Consider the following 21627-nt stretch of genomic DNA (forward strand, 5'->3'; position numbering starts at 1 on the left):
AATTCCAGGTTCTCTTGTCTCATCCATGAATGGTTTCTTCCAGTAGCCCACTTATCATCAGATTGTCCTGGTTCCTCAACATCTGGCATGGACCTTGTTAATCCAGGCAACGTCCAAGCCAGCACAACTCTCCTAGTTCACATCACTCTCATCTTTGAGGTAGGCAGGTGAAGTGTTAGGGGGGTCTTTTGCCCAAGGACCCCTACTGGAAAGTTGAGTATTAACCAGGATTTGAACCCTGGTCTCCAGTATCAAAGGGCAGCACTCTTAACCACTACACTATCCATATGTGTGTGTGTTTGTAAAACACTTTGAGGTCTTTCAGGGTTTGCGATCTGAGAGAAATCTCCATCATTATTTTACTGGGCAATGAAGGAACAGAGTTGATGAGACCAAACTCGCTTTCTTCCAGAACCAGGATAGTTGTCACAGCCTCATGCCTTAGAGCAAGGGAGGGTAAACTACAGCCTGTGGACCGGATCTGGCCTGAGGCCTTTCAGTCTGGCCTGTGGGATTGCCAGCCCTGTGGCACAGTGGGGCTACAGCAGGCTGCTTGCCTGCCCTGGCCCAGTGCTATCCTGGAAGAGGCTGGCACCATGTCCCTGTAGCCACTGTCGGGGGGGGGTGTGTTTGGGGAGGGCAGTCATAGGGCTCCGTGTGCAACCCTCTCCTGTAGGCACTGCCCCCCGCAGCTCCCATTGGCCGGAAATGGGGAACTGCGGTCAATGGGAGCTTCAGGGGTGGTACCACAGGTGAGGGCAGTGCATGGCATAGCCACCTGCCCCATGCCCAGAAGCCGCTGTCAGACATGCTGGCCACTTCTGGGAGCAGCACGGGGCCAGGGCAGGCAGGGAGCCTGCCTTAGCCCCACTGCATGCCGCTGCCATCCCAGAGTTTCTTGAGGTAAGGGGTGCCAGGCAGGAACCCACACCCCAAACCCCTCCTGCGTGCCCTCCCGCACCCCACACCCCATTCCACACCACAACCTCCTCCCCCAGCCCTACATTCATGGCCCTGCATACAATTTCCCCACCCAGATGTGTTCCTCGGGCCAAAAAGTTTGCCCACCCATGCCTTAGAGGGTGGTGGATATGAAACATGGAAATTTTGAGGAGAGAGGGCTTCAAGAGATGTGTAGAAGACTCCTGTAAACCAAAGCTTTTAAGAGTATGGTTAAATAATTTGCTGCTCATTAGCTGCTGCTGCATTTCAAATCACTGGATTCCAAGTTATTTTTTTAACACCTGATTTCCCCATTTCCCTCAGTTGCTGTCCCTGTTGATGATGATGACAAAATTGTGGGGGGCTACACCTGCTCTGTCCCCTACCAGGTGTCCCTGAACTCTGGGTACCACTTCTGCGGGGGCTCTCTCCTCAACAACCAGTGGGTCGTGTCAGCTGCTCACTGCTACAAATCGTGAGTGAAGGTTAATACGTTATATATTGCCTATGGCCATGCAGCCTCTGGCTGAGATCTTGTCAGATTTAATCAGACCTGCCCAGTATGTGGATAGCAGAGCAATAAAGGAAAATCCATGTTGCAGGGTGAGCTCCCAGTGCCCAAGCATGGTATCAGGAGGTGTTTCTGACCACCATGAAAGTTCCCACAACACTTTTCTCTGTAGTAGGGTTGACAGTCCATCTGTCCAGGCCAATTTCCAAAATTGTTAGTTAATTACTTTCTGTTCTCCTTTAATTCCCCCACAATTTTCAATTGATCCATTCTTCTTCTTTATCTCTTGACCTAAAGTGTTAAGTAACCCTGCTAGACACCTGCCCCAAGCTTCCCTAGAGGTGGTTATATATCTTGGAGGGGGTGACTTGATCCCTATATATACTTTCTATACAGAGCCTAGTTCTGCCCGTCTGTATCCAGATGTAATTGCCATTGCAGTTCATACTGGCTGAGGACAGAACTAGATCCACCTTTAGGGATGTAATTGACCTTGGGATGAAAAGTTTGTTACTGAAATGTAATTGTTATTGCTACTGCCACAACACTAAAGAAACTAAACCAGTTACCATTCCTGGGTTCAGGAAGACTCTGGAGAGTTTAGCATACTGTAAGGACCATCCTGAGCTGACTCTGAGGGATGGTCTAGATCAGGGGCTCTCCAGCATACTCATTCTGCAGAGCATTTCACAAGTGAAGGGTCCTCTCCTGTACACACCCCACAAATGTGTTCTCAGAACCTTTCATTCTTTTCACCCTGGGCCACAGCTGGAGACCTACTGGACAAGTAGAGATTTCCCATCTCTATATTTTATGATTAGAACTGACAGAGCTCGTGAATTTCAATTTGTGTCATGTAAACAAATATTCAACCAAAGCAAGAATCAGTCCTCCTGCGTCTGGACATCTGTCACTCTCATTTGGGATTAAGAATCAAAATTCCTCTTACTGGTATGAATTAGGCTAACTTGGGAGGATTTAAGACCTTACTCTGAAGCGTCTAGCTTGTGCCCCTGTTGCAGATGGGATACCAAACTTGATGGCCCATTGGTTTGATTTAGGTACGAAGACTATTATGAAAGCCAGTCACAATTATTTCACTTGTGATCTATGATAGAATTTGAATGTCATCACTACACAGTGCACTGAACTATGTAGTACCACCTAGTGGTCACATCTTATCATGCTAATTGTGATTAACTGCCCTCCATGTTGCCTGGTTGATTTTTGCAGCAACATCCAGGTGAGGCTCGGTGAATACAACATCGATGTGCTGGAAGGGGATGAGCAGTTCATCAACTCCGTTAAAGTAATTCGCCACCCCAAATACAATTCATGGGTCCTGGATAATGACATAATGCTGATCAAGCTGGCAACACCAGCTGCCTTGAACTCCCGTGTTGCAACCATCTCTCTTCCTTCTGCCTGTGTGGCTGCTGGGACTCAGTGCCTGATATCTGGGTGGGGAAACACCCTCAGCAGTGGCAGTGAGTATGAATGTGCCTCATACATGACACACAGCCCCCTTATCTTATTATTACAATTATGGAACTCAAATACATCTCAGTCTTGACCTGCAGCTCTTTTTGCTTTTGCAGTCTTTGGGTACACATGCTTAGTCTGCCAATTACCCTCACTCCTGACTAACAGTCCCCCTGCTATTCCAGTCCTGGGCTTCCCACACAGCTCTGCCAATGCCCCTCAGTCCTGCCCTACAGCCAGGGGTGGCTCCAGGACCCAGCTCGCCAAGCAAGTGCTTGGGGCGGCATGCCATGGGGGGTGCTCTGCCAGTCACTGAGAGGGCAGCAGGTGGCTCCGGTGGACCTCCCGCAGGCATGCCTGCCGGAGGTCCACCAGAGCCGCAGGACCAGAGGACCCTCCGAGGGCACAACTGCAGGAGGTCCACTGGAGCCGGTGACTGGCAGAGTGCCCCTGCGGCATGACACCATGCTTGGGGCGGCGAAATGTCTAGAGCTGCCCTTGCCTACAGCCCCCTGGTATTTCAGTCCTGGGCTCCCCACACAGCTCTGCCAATGTCCCTCAGTCCTTTCCTGAAATAACCCCTGTTGTTCTATTCTAGTAATTGAGGTCCTCCTCACAGATGGTGCAGTCGTTTTTACTGACCTCTTCTTTATTGAATTCTCTAGCCCAGAAATCTACCAGTCTTTGTATTAATTGGCCTCTCTGCTTTCTAAGATGTATCTTACTGTTCTCCCCTCTCTGTTGGCAGCTAACTACCCTGAGCTTCTTCAGTGTGTGGATGCTCCAGTCCTGACTGAGGCTGAATGCAGTGATGCTTACCCAGGACAAATCACTACAAACATGATCTGCGTGGGATTCCTGGAGGGTGGGAAAGACTCCTGCCAGGTGAGCTGCCTTTCATTTTCTCTTGTTCTGCAGAGACAGGGCTCAGCTGCTCTTGTCCCTCCTGTTCCAGCCTTAGTGCCAGAACTCTGAGAACCTGCAAAGAATTAACCACAAGATGTGATGAGGAAAAGAATGTGCTCAGGAGTTTGGAGGGTGTGTTTAGAGGTGTGAACTGGATGGCTCAAGGGATCAAGCTGTGAACTGCAGGGCATTTCACCTCTGGCTTATAAATGCAATTCAGTCTCTGATTGAGTTGAATAGGATGGACAAAACAAGGATAGAGGCAGGTGTCTGCTTCCAATCCAGTCTCAGATCAGCAGATTTGGATATATTAGGCTTTTTACCACAATTAGCATTGTTCCAGGCACTGCTAATGGGTGTTAGGTGCGTAATAGTCAACAGAGGAAACTGGGAGTTTTGAGCTATTCCCTGCCCATCAGACATATCAGAGCATATGGACTCTTCTGCTTCTTACCTAATGCTTTCAAGATTCACCTGCTAGTTGAAACCTTTTTCCGATTAGCTGAATAGATTCCTCTGCCTGAATTAGCTCGTGTGTGTAACACCCAAATCTTTTCCCTCACAGGGCGATTCTGGTGGCCCAGTCGTGTGCAACGGTGAGCTCCAAGGAATTGTGTCCTGGGGGATCGGGTGTGCTCTGCAGGGTTACCCTGGAGTCTACACCAAGGTCTGCAACTATGTTGACTGGATCGAGGAGACCATTGCTGCCAACTAAGACATGCATCTCCTGCTAGTCTCCTGATGACATTTCCTTTTCTCCCCCTTTAATTCATCTTTGAAAAGAACATAGCACAAATAAAAAGATATATTAGCTGTAGCAAGTACTTTCTTAGTGCCAGTGTTTTTTTTCTCTGGGTTTTTCATAACAACGCCTTACTCGTTCCCTAGCACCTCTCATTGCTAAAGTGCTGTGTAGATGGTGCATAATGGGATCACTGCCCCCACACTGAAGTGATCTCCCTTTGAGTGAAACACAGCAATACTCTGTATGAAAAACTAGCTCAGGAAGTGAGGCAGGAGAGTGGATCCAGTTGTACTTGCTGGAGGAAATTTAGGGAGGCTGTGTTTCTTTAGGATGGACTATGGCCAGGACTTCTTTAAACATACAAAGTGGTTCATGGGTCTTTTAAAATAAGATTTAGTAGTTTGTGCAAAATGGTGACTGATAGCCCTAAAGATTGATTCACAATAGGAGACAAAACACAGGCAGCAACAGAACAGCACTCTCGTTCTCTCCCTTCCCCTCCCACCCCACCGCCGTACAGGATCCTTCTGTAGAGTGTATTCTCTAGTGCTGAGTCCAGTGCTGTTCTAAATGACTTGAGTGATGGGGCCACCATTTCCCTGGGAGACCATTCCACAATCTAATGGATCTATTAGAAAATATTTCCAGAAATCTCCCCCCTTTGCTCAGTTCTGTCACGTTTATTTGTGTACTTCTGGTCCTTTCTCCTCATTGAAATATATTTAAGATGTCTTGCCTGCAGCAGTTCTCCTGAAGGTACACATAGCATAATTGAAGCCCTCTCTTCCTCCTCATCCTTTTCTGTCTCTCTCCATGTGTCCTCTTTGAATTCATGCAGGATACACTCAGTGGCACTGAAACACTTTTTATAGTCGAGGTACTGAAAGCCAGTGGTCCCAAAACTTTTTATGTCACCCCCCCTTGCCGCTGTCCATGCCTCCTCTCCCCAAAGTTGGGACCAGAACCGAGCCATGGCTCCGGGAGATGGGGGACAAGGGTAAGAAGGCTGAGGCTGGGCGAGGGGCCAGCAGCAGGACCCCAGGTTTGGAGCCAGGAGTGGAGCCCCAGGTGCAGGGCTGGCAGTGCTGGGACCCTGGGCATGGGGCCGGTGGCCTGGCCCCTGTACAAAACCTGGGGGTGCTGCAGCAGCCCCCCCATCCTTAGTTCCCATGCCTATGGATACACTTGCACTCCGGTGCCTTTGACTATCACACACACAATCTGAAACCTTGACAATTTCAAACCCAAAGTGGAGGACGGTTTCCCTCTGCTGGCGCTCTGGAAAATTACCTCTTAAAGTTAACATCCAAGTGAGGCGACACCACCATCCACAGGAATCGTGATACAAAAATGAAATGGAACTAAAGGGAGCAAAGTGATTGACAAAAGGCTCTCCATCTCACAGGACAGGTAGCTTGTGGGTTGGGCCTCATTAGTAACATTAAGGACATTAACAGCCACAAAGTCACTTCTTTATTATCCTCAACACTCTCCTTTGCCCTGACTAGAAAAAACTTAACAATAGTTATGCTGCTGCTATGCAGAAACCACACCCTGTCATGCTGACCAATATTGTTTCACAGTTTCCATGTACTTACTGTAGCCATCTGTTTTCTCTTGGTTTGCGCTTAGATTGTAAGCTCTCTAGGGAAGGCACTGTCTTTTTGTTCTGTGTTTGTACAGCACCTGGCACAATGCAGTCCTGGGGCACGATTGGGGCTCTGAATAAAAATCATGCAAATGCCTCTTTATATACTAATAATAGTTGTTATTATTAATAATAATAAAGTAGTATCAGAGGGGTAGCCATGTTAGTCTGAATCTGTAAAAAGCGACAAAGAGTCCTGTGGCACTTTATAGACTAACAGAAGTATTGGAGCATGAGCTTTTGTGGGTGAATACCTACTTTGTCAGACGCATAAAGTAGTAGTAGTCCAGAGAAGGTAAAATCAAAGAATAATTTTATAGAGACTTTGCTATTGTGATAATTGTCCCTGTATTAATACCTAGAGAGACAGAAAGGCAAAGACAGATAAATTACACACTGTCCAGAGATGAGACAGCAACAAATGGGCAGTTAGATAATGTCCCAAAATAATATTTTTTAATGTAATGCGCTTTGAAAAGGCAAACACATACACAATTGTTCCCACAGGTTAGTGGCCCCCAAGTGTGCAGAAGCACAAAACTTTGGTGGTGTAGAACATTTGCTGCTGCAGAAGTGCTTACGTTTCACTAGTGCTGAAAACCCTTCATTACTGTAGAGACGCACAGATCCAGCCAGTGTTTAAAGTGGTCTAAAAAAGTGTGTGTCTGAAAAAAATGTGGGAATGGCAGGTTTGGTAAGACTGTTAAGGTGTGCCCCTGAACAACCCAGCTCGCTCTATCTATCTATCTATCTATCTATGGCAAATCTGTGACCCCCTTGTGACACCCGCCTCCATGCATGCACCCCTTCTCACCCAAACACACACACACACACTCTCTCTTTAAGCACTGCATTTTGCCAGCATCCCAAATGCCCAGCTGGCCCCCCTGCCCCGATTCTAAGTACTACTGATAGCCTCTCTCTCCTCTGCAAACCTGCTGAGGCCTTACCAGTTACTCCCTACTGAATAGTCTATGTCAGGATTTCTTGTGTGTGTATCGCTTCCTAGTGCTGGCTGCCTAAGAAGAGCTGGTCTCATAGGTAAGAGTGCTGGACAGGCTTTGTGTGTGTGTGTGTGTGTGTGTGTGTGTGCGCACCCTACTGGATGATCCTGTTAGAGCTTTTTCATGTGTCTGCTCCTTCCCTTGGCTGGCTCAGTGTGTGCAGGTTTTCGAGTTAGCTAACATGACATCTTCCTTCCTGGGATGCATCACAACTGCCCTGCAAACAAGCCTCTGGGGAAGGGCTCACCTCCAAGGGCTATTTTATGTGCGATGTAAGTAAACAGGATGTCATGTGATCTGATCTCATGCCCACTGAGAACATCTATATAACAGTGATGCTTGGCAGAATCGACCATCGTCTCTGTTGCTTGACCCCATTACTGACAGTCTCAGCAAAGAAGTGAAGGACTGAATGGGTGACGGCGGCTCAGCTCTCGTCATGTTCCCAGATGAGATCTCTTCAGGGTAGGGATTGCAACACATTGGGCATGAAAGAAACCTGCATTGACGCTGCCTATGATATGCCAGTCATAAGTTTGGCATTCGGAGGATAAACAGAAGGCTCAGACTCCTGGGACTGTCAATCTAGCTCGTCTCTCTAGCACTGTGCTCACAAATCTGGGCATAAACAAGTACAAGGCTCAGGAAAAGCCGTGAATAAAGGTTCCAACCTGGCAGGTGCACACAGGGCCTGCTGGCTCAGTGCTAACAGATCTATGGTGGATTTGAACATGGATTGCTGGTCTCACAGGGAATGAGAAAGGCAAAGGGACAGAGGGGTGTGAAAGGAACATGCAGAATGCTGTGGAGATAGAAAAAAGCTGTCTCTGAAAACAGCTCACTAACGAAAAAGCTTGTCACTGATTTATTCTAGCCATGGAATAAGGCATCTGCTAAAAATATGTGTTATGAAGAGATGGCTATAGTTAGATATAATCCTTCCTTTACATACACACAAACACACACACACACATATTTCCTCCACAAATGTCGTAACAGAGCAGCTGAGGAAATAGATTGTGGTTTCAGAGAAGCTCTCTGATGGTGATTGGCTGATGTCATGGAGGGGTGGAGCCTTGGTTGGGATTGTTTTTGTATGAGATTGTAACATTGTGGGGACAGGGGGCCCACGGTGATACATTCCCTAGGGAGGCCTTTACAAAAACCTCCCTGGGGGGTATCCTATTTGAGCATGTGCCAGGACAGATATAGCACAGTCTGCATCACAGCAGGCACATTCTGCCTGGGCTGTGCCTAGAATATGCAGTAGCGAGGCATGTGGATAGCACCTGGGACATACTTAGGCCGTTCTACAGCACACAGGCACTTTCCACCTGGGTCTGAGATATATATATATAGAGAGAGAAGATGGCAGCACAGCATGAGTTCTACCTGGGATGTACCTAGAGCATTTGGCTCCACTCCATCGGGGATGCAACAGAAAGATCAACAGCTCTGCCTGAAGATTCTACCTGGGAAGTATTTATGTTTGGTAGGACAGCCCATCCTGGGCTGGAGCTAAAATATTTGTGAGCACAACAGATTCAACTGGGATATACCTAAAATGCATGTCAGTGCAAAAGGGAGAGACTTCGTATTTTGCTGGTGTGATAACCTCTTTCAATAAGTGGCCCATTACTCATGTGAAAACCCTCCCAGAAAAAGACAACCCAAAACATAACAGAGACCTGACAGAAATGTGACTTGCTGTGTTAGCTGCAAAACACAGAGGTAATAGTGATTTAAGTGTAAAACTCCGTTGGATCTTTCAGTCTCCAGTTCAGCTTCCTGTATCCTTTGGACTTGGCTGATCATAGTGACAGGATTAAGGCTTCTCTTTGACCCTCCTCATTATTAACTCAGGGATGGCAGTGACTGAACCTCCAGGACTATCTTTGGGATTTGGGGTTGATTTCTTTGATCTACTAGGAAACACCATAGGGTTCTATCAGGGTCTTCCTAGGACTTTGGCACTCTGATAGCAGAGGAGACAAAATCAAGAGCTCTTTGCTTTAATTCAGGGATAAAATTCACTCTCTGCAAGCACCTGTTTATAGTTATGCCTAGGTCCCATTAAGTAACTACTTCACAGAACATTGTACACCCACTAGTTACAGAGCGAATAGCTGCCTACTCCTTAGAACACAGGACTGGGAATCTGGAGCTACTAGTCACCCAGAGGTTCTGTTCTTGGCACTGTCTCTGACTTGCTTGATAATCTTGTGCACCTCAGTTTCCCCATCAGTAAAATGGGGACAATATGTATTGATCTCACTGGGGTAGGTGAGGGCTGTTTAGATAATGTCTGTAAAGCAATTGGAGTGTGAAATTTAAATAAAACAATAATAGAATCAATAACTAACGAACAGTACTCTAGTGAATGCTTAGTATTGCACAGAAGCAATGCAGGCTGTTTTTATGCCAATGATCACTAAACTAGGGCTGAGTGGCCCTCACAGCTCTGGGATTTCAGAAAAAGTAAACACCTCTTATGTCTGTCCACATCATCTGGAGCATGTCCCTTTCTTCTGCTTATGATGCAGCCCCTTGTCACTGTGACCAACAATAAAGTCTATTTTGGCGCAGGCACAAAACTCACTGTGTTAGGTAAGAAAATCCCATTTTTTTTTATAATCCCTTGAAATCCCAGATCTCCCTTTTTGAGAACAACCCCCCATCCACATCCCCCTTTGGTTATTGAGCTGGTGTTTTCCCAGTGTGTCAATTACCAAGCCTACTTCGGAGAAGGGACTAAACTCACCGTTCTAGGTAAGGACATAAAATTCCTTGTGGGTTGCTGAATGAATGTAATGTATGCAAATAATGGGGCTGCCCTGGCAAAGAATTAGGAAGGGTGAAGGGCTATGATATATCTGTGTATACTAAATTTGTATTAATATAACAACCTCTGAAAAATCTCTCTGATCCACAAAGGTGTAAGTATTCTCCTAGAGAGCTAGTTATTCTGGGGCTACAGAGCATTAAAAACCAACACATACATCAGTGCATCTGTCCAGCGGGGACTGAGTTACAACCACGTTTTAGACAGCACAAACAATAGTGTATAGGGATCAAACCAGAGTCCATTAACTTCAGCAACTCTGGTCCCTTTGCGATTGAACATACACGTTTTGTCTGGGATGATGGGGTAAGCCAAACAAATATGCATGATATTCTTAACAGACAAAATAGAACAACAAACAAATGATTGGTTATGTCACAAGCCGTGCTCCCAGATGCCTTGTGCTCTAATTCCCAGTTGCTCTTTTTCCATCCACTTGGACACAGGACCCCTAACAACAGACCAAATGGGGCAGACTTCTTGGCACAGCTATCCTAGGAAAAGGGATCATTTAGCCAATGGAAAGCTTAGTGCAGTGAGAATCCAAAAATCCCAGGAGCAGATGCTGCTTACTGACAATAGAAAGCTAGATCTAATGCATGTGGTTCAAACACAATAAAAGGCTTTTGGGGGATACTCCCATGTAGGCCCCCCATTTGGATTTGGATGTCCCTAACTTTGATGGGCAAAATAAGGCTGCCTTTATAACCTGAAAAATGACCACTGTGTTGTCATTGGCAATTCTTCCTAGGGTCAATGTACTTGCTAGCAGCAGTATTTTGATTGCACCAGCCCTCTTGTAATGAGGATGTTGAAGGATTATGAGTTATTGATGGTGATTTCCACAACAGAGACAGTCACAGAGAGTCGTATAGTAATTTTTAAGTGATTAATAAATATTTATCAGATATGAGTAAGTCCCAGGTACCTGGCCTGAAGGAATTCAAGGTGTAGGACCCAGACTGACTGCAGCCAGCAATGTTGCAAAGTGCACTTTGAAGGTTTCTGGTCAAGATAGAGAAGAAAACCTAGTGGAGTAGAGAGGATATCCCCTCCGTGCTTGCTGAAAAATATTTATTCTTATTGTGTTTGGGAAATTCTGAACAGCCTGGGGGATGGGACAAGCTGCTAAGGAATGATGTGGAATCACTACCTCTGGAGATCAAGGCAGAGACTAGAAGCCCATCTATTAGGGATGGTTTAGGGACAATGAACTCAGTCCTGCCATGACGGAGGGGAATGGACCGGATGGTCCTTGCTGACCTTATATGAATCAATATTTGTTTTAACAGAGTGTAAACATCAAGTAAGATAAGACTTTAGATGGGGGCGGGGGTGAGAGATACATGAGCAAAGGGAAGGATTCTGGATAGATATTAGAAAGTATTTCCTACAGTGAGTCTGACTGAATCTCCCATCAGTTGAGTCATTTAAACCTGGAGTAGATAGAGCCCTGAAGAAGACACTGCAGGGACCAGTCTTGTATTGGCCCCAGTTAGGATGCACATGGTGTGACCTAACAGATGGTTTCCATCTCTTATTTCAATGGTATTATAATTTGCTGTGCCTTTGATTTCTCCTTCTGTTTGTGCGTGGCAAGGAGGGGGATAGACTGCAGGGTGGGTTGAGCAGAGTGAGTTTGGAGGGAGGTTTTCCTGCAGCTGCATAATGGTGTGAACTCTGAAAGACAATACTTTGGCGATGGCACCAAACTCACTGTCTTAGGTAAGACAGAAGCCTAAGTTGTGTGTTGTTTGTGATATTATTGAGGTATTGCCTTATGAGACCTGACCAATGCTTCACCTAGTCCTGTGTCCCACTTACTGGAACAGACTCTGGTCCATCTAGTCCAATGACCCATAGCTAATACCAGATGCTTCAGAGACATGTGTGACCCCCACCCATCCATAAAGAAGCTGCTAGTGCCATCTGTTATCATAGCGGCAGGCCTGACACCAAGCAATGACCAAGACAAGCCCTGGAGCCTGTGGATTGATAGCCCTGTGTTTTTACCATAGCTAGTGTTATTGCATGTTGTACTCTGAGCTATATGTGTGTTTAATTCCTTTTGGATTTACCCATGGTACTAGGTCAATCCCCTCATTCTACAGAGCAATTACATAGGGGTAAAAAGATAAAATGAGATGGTGTGTGTGTGTATGGGGGGGTATTGCAGTGACTCACTCCTTGTGTCCTCCCTGACCTGAGATGTATTATAACATGATCACTCACTGGGAGTCCTGTGACAGGAGAAAGGAAGAAGTAACAACTCTCTCCAGCCATTCTTGAAGGGAGTAAGGAGGTTGAGGAGGGGGGGAGACTTGTCCCCAGTCCATGTGGTTTTTGCAACTCTCCTGCCTCGCTGTGTAACTAGAGCAGTACTTCGGAGACGGGACCCGGCTCGTGGTGTTGGGTAAGGAACGGGCTACTGGGGATAGAGATGGTGGGGGGGGGGGCGGTGTCTGGAAGAGCATAGCCTGATGGTATCTCTGGGACTGTTGCACTCCACAACATTCTTCTCTCACTGACCCCAGTAAAATGTCTGACTGACTGTCTGTCACTTTGTCTTTGTCTTGATTTTCCTCTCTGTGTAATGTTCTTATTTCTTCTCTCTCTTTGTCTCTCTGTGTCTTCCGCACACAGTTCTCTCTTGTCCTGCTCTTTCACCCTCTCTGGGGGCTGTTTTGAGAAAGATAAGATAGAAAGGACATTGTAGAATCATACACTCCTCTTTGCCTCCTGTCTTTTGCTGTCTAATGCCAGAACTTAGTCTGATTGTAGTTTCCAGTGATGCAATCTGGCCATGATCACTACAAAGTTTCCTGAGTTGGGAAGCAGTGGGGGCTGGGCTAGGCTTTAGCAGTTGTGGGTTTTATTCTGACAGTTTACAGCTGTGTTCTAATACCTCTCCCCTTATCTTCGGAGCTGGCACTGTGCTCACTGTTACAGGTAAGAGGTCATCTCCCCATTCCCCTGAAGGACGCTTAAAAGTTTCCCTTATGCTAGTGACAGGTGGCATTCACACAAGTGGAGGTGAGGGAAAACTGGCAAGACAATTATTCAAGGCACAGTCTCTACCCAATTGGCCTTGCCATGAAGATAAGGCGGGGGGGCAAAAACGATGATAGTGTACTCACCCATCAAAAAACTTTAACTTTGGCTAGTGGGTATATAAAATAGACTATTCCCAGGCTACTGTATCAATAGATTTCGTTCAGATTCTCTCTTTCTGTGTGTCTGCCTGTATGTTTCAATCTCTGTTTCATTCCTAGTCTGTCCATTTCTCTGGCCTTCTATGTTTTCAGTGTGTTTTGCAGTGTTGTTGCAGCTGTGTTGGTCCCAGGATATTAGAGTGACAAGGGAGGGGAGGTAATATCTTTTATTGGACGAACTTCTGTTGGTGAGAAAAGTCTGATTCCAGGCCTGAAGAAGATCTTTGTGGAGCTTGAAAGCTTGTCTCTCTCGCCAACAGAAGTTGTTCCAATCAGGGCCCCCCAGAGGATTCAGGGGGCCTAAGGTCTTTGGCGGCAGGGGGCCCCCACTGCCAAATTGCCGCTGAAGACCTGGCACTTCGGTGGCGGGTCCCGAGGCGGAAGGACCCCCACCATTTGTCTTTGGGAAACTTCGTTGGTGGGTCCCGTAGCGAAAGGACGCCCCGCCACCAAATTGCTGCCGAAGACCCGGAGCGGAAGAAGCTCCAGGGGCCCAGGCCCCGCAAGAGTTTTCCAGGGTCCCCAGAGCAAGTGAAGGACCCCGCTCCAGGGGCCCCGAAAAACTCTTGTGGGGGCCTGGGGCAAATTGCCCCACTTGCCCCTCCCCGGGCAGCCCTGGTTCCAATAAAAGATATTATCTCACCTACCTTGTCTCTGTGTTTTATCCTTCTCTAGCTCTGTCTCTTTCTTTGCCTTTCTTTCTCTAGCTCTCTCTTTCCTGCCCTCTCTCTTTGTCCTCCTTTTTCTTCTCGTCTGTTTGTCTTTGTTTCTCTCCCTGTTTCCATGTCTTCTCTTTCTATTCCTTGAGGACAGGATCTGATGAGCACACTGAGCATTTACATATGCCAGAGAGGCTTTGAAGACAACAGAAAACAGTTGTAAAACAAAACACTAATTATGATGATGAGGACAGTAAAAGGGATCATATGGCAGAGAGGTGCCTACAAGGAAGAGGAAAATAATAGATACTGTGGCTTCAAAACTAATGCTAGCATTTTAAGGGGAGAATAAGATGATGTGAGCTTATCATCAGTAACTCAGGGCATGTTGTATCTCAGAATGCCACATTCTCAAAGGGTGCTCTCTGTCTGTATGCCTCTGTCTGTTTCCATATGTCCACTTTCTATTCCTCGAGGGTTTGCCACGATAGGCCAGCCAAGGCAGGAAAAGATTCTACATCTCTAGCAGGAGTTTGGCATCTATGTAATAAAACAGAGAAGCTTATGTAAGGAATGTGATGCCCCTTTAAGAGCCAAGCACAGATACGACTGCCAAATCTGAAAGTCAAGATGTAAGGCTGTGCCAGTTAAGGCCAAAGCAGTGATCTGGAGTTGCTCAATTTGGTGAGGGTCCATCTCTCAGGGCAGCTCCAGGCCTCTTCCTGGAGATCCTTCCTCCAGCCAAAGGGGGAAGGTTAACTCCTTCCCTGCCAATGCCTGGATGGGGCCTGTGAACCGATCACACTGTAGTATAATTCTGACTAATACACTATTATGTCTTAAGCATCAGAGGGATAGCCGTGTTAGTCTGGATCTGTAAAAGCAGCAAAGAGTCCTGTGGCACCTTATAGACTAACAGACGTATTGGAGCATGAGCTTTCATGTATCTGATGAAGTGGATATTCACCCACGAAAGCTCATGCCCCAATACGTCTGTTAATCTATAAGGTGCCACAGGACTCTTTGCTGCTTTTATTGTGTCTTATTACACCTCCCCAAATACTCTGTAATTGTTATGAACATATTGCTTCTTGTGTCTTACAATGCAGCACACTGCATACAAGGAACACACTGCATGTTTTGTCTGATAACACCCATGGATACATTTCCCTGTCAGTATGGAGGCATGGGTTCGGTAGTATCCCTTTAAATAATTTGGGAGTTTGGAGTCCCCTAGTGTGCCTCCCAGTCTTCTGTTGCAGAAAGCACCAGAACTCTGTCTCAGCCGTAGTCTGTATGTAGCTAGGCCTGCTATGTTCTGATCTAGTTAGTAAACATGGTGCTTGGGGTCTAGCCGTGTCTGTGTGGTTTTCTTGCATTATTAATGTATCGAGAGCAAAGACACAATCAGTATCCTGAGAGGTTGTTGGCACAAGGCAGGAGAGTGTTTGTTCAGGGCCGTCTGTGCCATGTTGCTTTCTTTTCCAGAGGATGGGCTCAATATCACCTCCCCCAAAGTGGCCATCTTTCCCCCATCAAAACAGGAGATCAAAGAGAAGGGGAAGGCCACTCTGGTGTGCCTGGTCAGAGATTTCTACCCCGACCACGTCAAGCTGGTCTGGCAGGTGAATGATGCTGACAGGGAAGACGGGGTGAGGACAGATGAGTTTTCCACTTGGGATGACACATCAAAATCATACTCACTGACCAGCCGCCTGAGGATCTCAACCCAAGAGTGGTTCAACTCCAAGAACAGTTTCCGGTGTGCTGTGAAGTTCCACCTGGATGAGGTCCAGTATGAAGTGATCAGAGGTGGAGATGGTGAGTAGTGATTGAGCGTTACACTATAGTATTAAATGGAAAACAATCAAAGTGGAAACAAAAGCAAAAGGAGATGAAAGAGAGAGAAAATAATCCCCACAGAAATGCAAAGAGAAAGACAGTGTTAATCTGCAAATGTGCAGGTTCATGGACACACATATATGTGTACATGTAAGAGTATGTGCCAGGAGTATATGTTCACAGGGATACATATTTTCACGTGCGTAATCTTTTTATACATGTATATAGTCAGGTACATTTTCATAGCTCTTTATAGAATTTAGCTAAGAAACACTCTGAAGAGTCTATCTAAATAATATGAGTAAGTATCACTAATACCAACAGTATGTAACATCCCAGAAGCTCTGAAGCCTATATTCTGTCAGCTCTGAGGAAACTGTGACTTACAAGCCTTTCTTTGCCTTTCAGGATGTGGCATCACTGAAGGTAGGCATTTCCTCTCACTGCCTCTATCTCTCCAGGAATTTAAACTCCCTTACTAGCAGACACTATGTACAGGGTGTGTCAGGAAGTGTTTAAGGCCACAAGGGACCACTGGATCATCTATATATGAATATCACAAGCCACCAACACTCCCACACTAAAGCCAACAACCAAAATTAGACCAAAGTACTACAGCCCACAGGAGACTAGACTATTATGTGGGGGAAATGTGTTATGTTTCTCTGCACTAAGAGAGAAGCAAGAACTTCCGGCCTAAAATGTCCGGTAGAGTATATGAATAAAAGATAACTAAAAAGTGCAAAACAAAAACCTGCATGTGAGACACAGTGCACTGAGAATGCCTCCTCTGGAGGCCCCCTTTGTAAATTACACAAAGGGGATCATGGGACCTTCCTCATCCAATCAAATTTGCTCCCTCGGTCTTCCCTCTCCTTCAGTATAATTATAAACAGAAGATGTCTTCAGACTGGAAAGTTACCAGCTTAGTCATTACTCATAGAAGGCCCATCTATAAAACAGGTATTCTCCAAATGGCTCTGTGAGGCATTAAAAGCATTAAAGAGCCAGTGAATATCTGGAATATAAATACAAATGCCATGCTATTCAGTTTTATTTGGATGCCTGGTGTAACCAGATATCCAGCCCAGTTTTTCAGTGATGTATATTAAGACCTTCTGTTCCTCACTGTGGATTTCTTATTTGACTGTTGATATTCTAGATGCCAATTCTCCACATTATATAATTCCATAGATAATCAGTGTTTGATTTACAGAATCCTACATGCGATCTGGCAACTCTACAAAGCTCACCTACCTGGTGCTCTTGTGGAAAGCCATGCTCTATGCCTTGCTGGTGAGCGCTCTGTTGTGGAGAGTTAAGGTAAGCTGGCCAGTTGGTTTTTGTTTGGGTTGGCAAAATCAGAGGTTCAAGAATGCAACAGGGACATTGGATGCAGAGAACGCTAGCAATGGGCAAAGACCTACAATCTTGTCCTTCCTTCTCCCAGCCATTGAAAGATTGTTTTCCATATATCTTGCAGGATTTGTCTAGTCTAGTATAATGTCCCAAATGATGAGGTTTCCACCACTTCCCTTTCACAGTCTAATAGAAACTCACTGTTAGGAAAGGTTTCCTGACACCCAACACAAATATTCCTTTTCAGGGCACTTGTTAACACATGAGGAAAGCTCAAAATAATTAACTATAGCGTCTCCAGAGTATGACTAAGGTGGCTATGTTAACATTTTATGTGTATTGGAAAGAGTGCACATGGAGAGGAATAGCTATGTAGTTTTTGAGGAGATCCTGGGGTTAATGGGATGAATTTGAATACAGGGGAAAGTTTTAACTGTTGAAAGATGTTTGGTTGAATGATCTCCTTAAGGGGTGTGGTGGAAAACCCATTACATGACTCATTTAAACCTCGGCTTGGTCAAAGCACTGGAACATAGACCTTATGGACCGATCCAGGGAGTTATGGACAGATGGACAGTCTTTCCCATCTCTATTTTCTCACTGAGTCTTTGTTTTGTGTTTGTACAGTGCCTAGAACAGTGGGGTCCTGGTCCATGACTCAGGCTCTTAGGCACAATGGCAATACAAATAAAAAATAATAATACACTTATGTGATGGCGCTGGACTTTTTCATAAAATTTTGGATGACTCTTGTATGTGGCTCAGTTTACCCTATGTGGGGCATGTTTAAATAGGTGGGAGGAAAAGGGTGTTTACGCATTGCAGAGACTCAGAGATATAGGTGTGACTGATGCCTACCTGCCTGGGTCGGTCCATGCCCATGGATTGTCCCAGAAGACACTGGCCACCCCAATTGCCCAGACATTTGGCACCTTGCAACAAATGACCATGGATCGGCCACCCTCCTTAGGAAGCCAGCTGTGACCAACTGGAAAACAAAGGACTGGAGAGAGACCAGGGGGTTGTAGTATATGGCTGCTGGAGTCAGAGGGCAGCTTCTGTACTGGGACTAAAGAGGCATCAGAGGGCTCTGGGTTCTAGACTGACCTAGATGCACTTTGCTGTAACTCTCCATGCTAACTAAGGACTTTCTATGCTGGTGCAGAGTCAGGAAGTTGGAGGTGCATTGCTCCTTTTGAGTGTGTAAGCCTCCCTTGTGTGTCCAGCTCAGGTGGACTTGCTGAAAGGAGCTCACGGCATGAAGCAGGGGTGCTGAAGTCTCTGAGGTTGGGTTCCAGAAGGTGGTGAAGCCGAGTGTCTTACCCCAGTGAGAGACTGTGACCCTAAGGGGGCTGACATACTGAAGGGATCCTCCCAGGAACTGTTCTAGAGCCATTTGAGAGCACTGGACCTGTGAATCCATGACAACTTGTGTGAAAAGTTGGGTGTAAAACTCTACCAAATCAGAATGGCAGTGACACCAGGTGTAAGGCAGTGGAGACTCTACTGGCAACAAAGAGTGGAAGTGCGCTGGGCCAGATGATGCGCTGACTGTTTTGCATTGCTCTGTGATGCACAGCACCTTGTGAATCTAGACCATTGTTTTTATTGGGTGGTCACTTTTGTTTGTGTTTTTCTTTCTTCTGTTTAGGCTGGTGACAAGCTGAGCAGAGAATAGATTGGAACTCATTTCCAGCACCCCAGAAGGAGCACAGCTAAATTTATCTACTGCCCCAAATCCTCCAGGGAGAAGGATTTTGCTTCTGCCTGCACTCTGCCAATATTCCATTCTGTGGGGGGGTTTGATGGGTAGAGTAGTTCCTCTCTATCCATCTTTTTCAGTAGTCACTGATGGCTCCCCTTACCCACAGAGCTTTACAAGCTAGATAACTACTCATAGTGAGGGACTGAGAGGTCTGCCCCCTGAAGCCATAATAAAGTCTTGGTTTCTTTTCATTTGAAAAACCTGAGTTGGTGTCTTTTCTCTGATATCTACAGGACTGGAGTCCACACATTGCAGCATGGAATGACACATCACCATGCAGAGCCCATGTTAGTCTGCATTTATTGACAGGGATTAGAAAAGTATCTCATCTGCAGTTAGGATAATACAGGGATCTTTGAGTTCTCATGCATCAGGGTGTACACTGAAATCCCCCCACACACACCCCTTGCTGACCTCCCTCCTGGAATAAAGTGGTATGATATTGTCAAAGCCCTTCTTTTTCAGCTTTGGTTTTGTTTTTTAATGTCCTGGGAATGTATTGGTGTTTATTCAAAAATTTAAAAAACATGAGAAAATCAGTAGAAATCAAAAATGAAGGGCAGTGGGTGGGTGGGGGAAGAGTGCTCAATACTCACATGGAGGGAGGGGTGCGTGGTACTCACAGGGTGCAATGGGCAGGCTGTCAGGGAGAGTACTTACCCTGAGGAAGCCTTCCACTCCCTGCAGTGGTCAGGTGGTCTCAGCTTCCGAGACCCAGCTCCATCCCCCTCTCACTTCCTTACTGTGGAGAAGCAGTTGGGGCTGCGCAGAAATGCCAGGGTCAGGAGGGGAGCAGGAGGCAGCACCCCCATAAGTACGGATCCCTCTGCTGGACAGAGCCCCCTGCTGACCCCAACCCTTCAGCATTGCCCTGTCCAGTTCCCCTGCACAGGCTCTGTCCAGCAGGGGAAGTGGATGGGGCTCTGTGCCCTGGGCCATGCTGAAGGGCTAATATCACAAGAGGAGCTTCTCCAAAGCAATGTCAGGTGGGAAAAAGCAAAAATTGGAGTGAAAATCAGTAAAACTGACATCAGTAATATCAGTAAAACTGAAATACTGGCTTTTTGAACACCTGGGAATTTTTCAGTGAAAATCAATTAATAGCAAAAATGAAGGACCTTGAATTCTGTATCATTAGGTGCTTTATTATTTATATCTAAGATTAGACTGTTAGCTCTCCTGGGCATGGATTGTATCTTTCTATTCAGCAAGGTACCTTGTATAGTTTGGACAAAGTAAAAAATAGTAATAATGAGAGGTATTGCAGTTTCCTTTGAAGCTTTCATCATTGATTCTATCAGGGACTGTATACTGGACAAGACAGTCATTGTATGCCTAGATGGCATTCTCCTAGGGCTTTGCAGTTGGGGAAGCTATACAAAGACCAAGATCTCAAAGGTATTTAGGCACTTACTTTCACTTAACTACTGAAAAACCATGCTTTTTTCTTCTCTTTTGCTTTGTTCTATATAAGCTAAGGAATGGATGGGCTCAGGTGGATCAGGGTAGGAACATCTTAGGCCCAGTTCTTCCTTGCACCAGATTTGAGCTGAGCATAGGGAACAAGGGGAAGGGAGCAAAGATGGCTTTATACCACTATTTTAGGCCAGACCCAGCCATGGATGGCATAAAGGCAGGCACAGAAACTAGCCTGTGGATGCCAGGACCAAGGGGTGAAAGTAGATCAGAGAACTGGATTAGTAAAAAGGGACAAGCTGGGAGACAACTGAAGTAGGTACAGTAACTCCTCACTTAAAGTCATCCCAGTAAACATTGTTTTGTTGCTGATCAAATAGAGAACATGCTAGTTTAAAGTTGTGCAATGCTCCCTTATAACATTGTTTGGCAGCCACCTGCTTTGTCTACTGCTTGCAGAAAGAGCAGCCCACTGGAGCTACCTGGTGGTGGCTTAGAACCAGGGTAGGCCAGCAGTCCCCCCATCAGCTTTCCACTCCCCTAAGTTCTCTGTGCAGCAGCTGCCCAGTAGGCTATCAGTTGCCAGGCAGTTCAGCTGTCCCTTCCCCCACTGCCATGTGCTGCTCCTGCCCTCTGCCTTGGAGCTGCTCCTGGGAGCCTTCTGTTTGCTGTGCAGGGGGGTGGGCAGGAAGAGGGTGCTAAAGTCAGGGTGTCCCCCTCCTCCTGCTCCTGCCCCCCACTCCTTTACCCCATCCACAGAGCGGGGGTGGGGGATGGGTGAGAGGGGAGAGGGGCATGACAGGGCTCAGGACGTGGCAGCAGCTGCTGTCTCAACTTGCTGATCTACTTAAAAAGGCAATGTACTTAGAGTGAGGTCAGCATACTTAAAGGGAAAATGCACATCTCTCTTTCACGCATGGTGTGGTGTATGTCTCGGTCTCTCTTTGCCATGCTGTCTCCCCTCCCTTCATTCAAGATGCCTTGTAGAGCATGAGTCTACATTAACAACAATGTGTTAACCCTTGAGTGCTCAGCCAAGTGCTAGTTCATCATTTAGCAGTAAGGCATTCCCTGGGAAATATCCCACCGTCTGACTTCACCACCTCAACCAAGCTTCACCATAGTCGTTGCTGTGTACAGCATTACAGTCTTTAAAATGTATACTATATAAAATATAGTCTTTTGTCTGGTGAAAAAAATTTCCCTGGAACCTAACCCCCTCTAGTCATATTAATTCTTATGGGGAAATTGGATTCACTTAACATTGTTTCGCTTAAAGTCGTATTTTTCAGGA

The 21627-nt window shown here is 46.2% G+C and overlaps 1 protein-coding gene and 1 gene segment (V, D, J or C); both read left to right on the forward strand.

The window, feature by feature from the left end:
- Window positions 1–1256: 1256 nt before the first annotated feature.
- Window positions 1257–4681, forward strand: LOC116838096 (anionic trypsin-like; the record flags this gene model as incomplete). Its single annotated transcript, XM_032803098.2, has 4 exons — window positions 1257–1417; window positions 2687–2940; window positions 3684–3820; window positions 4407–4681. Coding segments are annotated over 4 exons (702 nt in total), but the record flags the coding sequence as incomplete, so codon positions are not given.
- Window positions 4682–9775: 5094 nt separating this feature from the next.
- Window positions 9776–19117, forward strand: LOC116838105 (T-cell receptor beta-1 chain C region-like). The segment is given in 6 exon segments: window positions 9776–9845; window positions 11719–11805; window positions 15440–15772; window positions 16202–16219; window positions 17010–17116; window positions 18804–19117. Coding segments are annotated over 6 exon segments (642 nt in total).
- Window positions 19118–21627: the final 2510 nt, after the last annotated feature.

This window comes from Chelonoidis abingdonii, chromosome 1, assembly GCF_003597395.2.
Source record: "Chelonoidis abingdonii isolate Lonesome George chromosome 1, CheloAbing_2.0, whole genome shotgun sequence".
Taxonomy (NCBI): domain Eukaryota; kingdom Metazoa; phylum Chordata; order Testudines; family Testudinidae; genus Chelonoidis; species Chelonoidis abingdonii.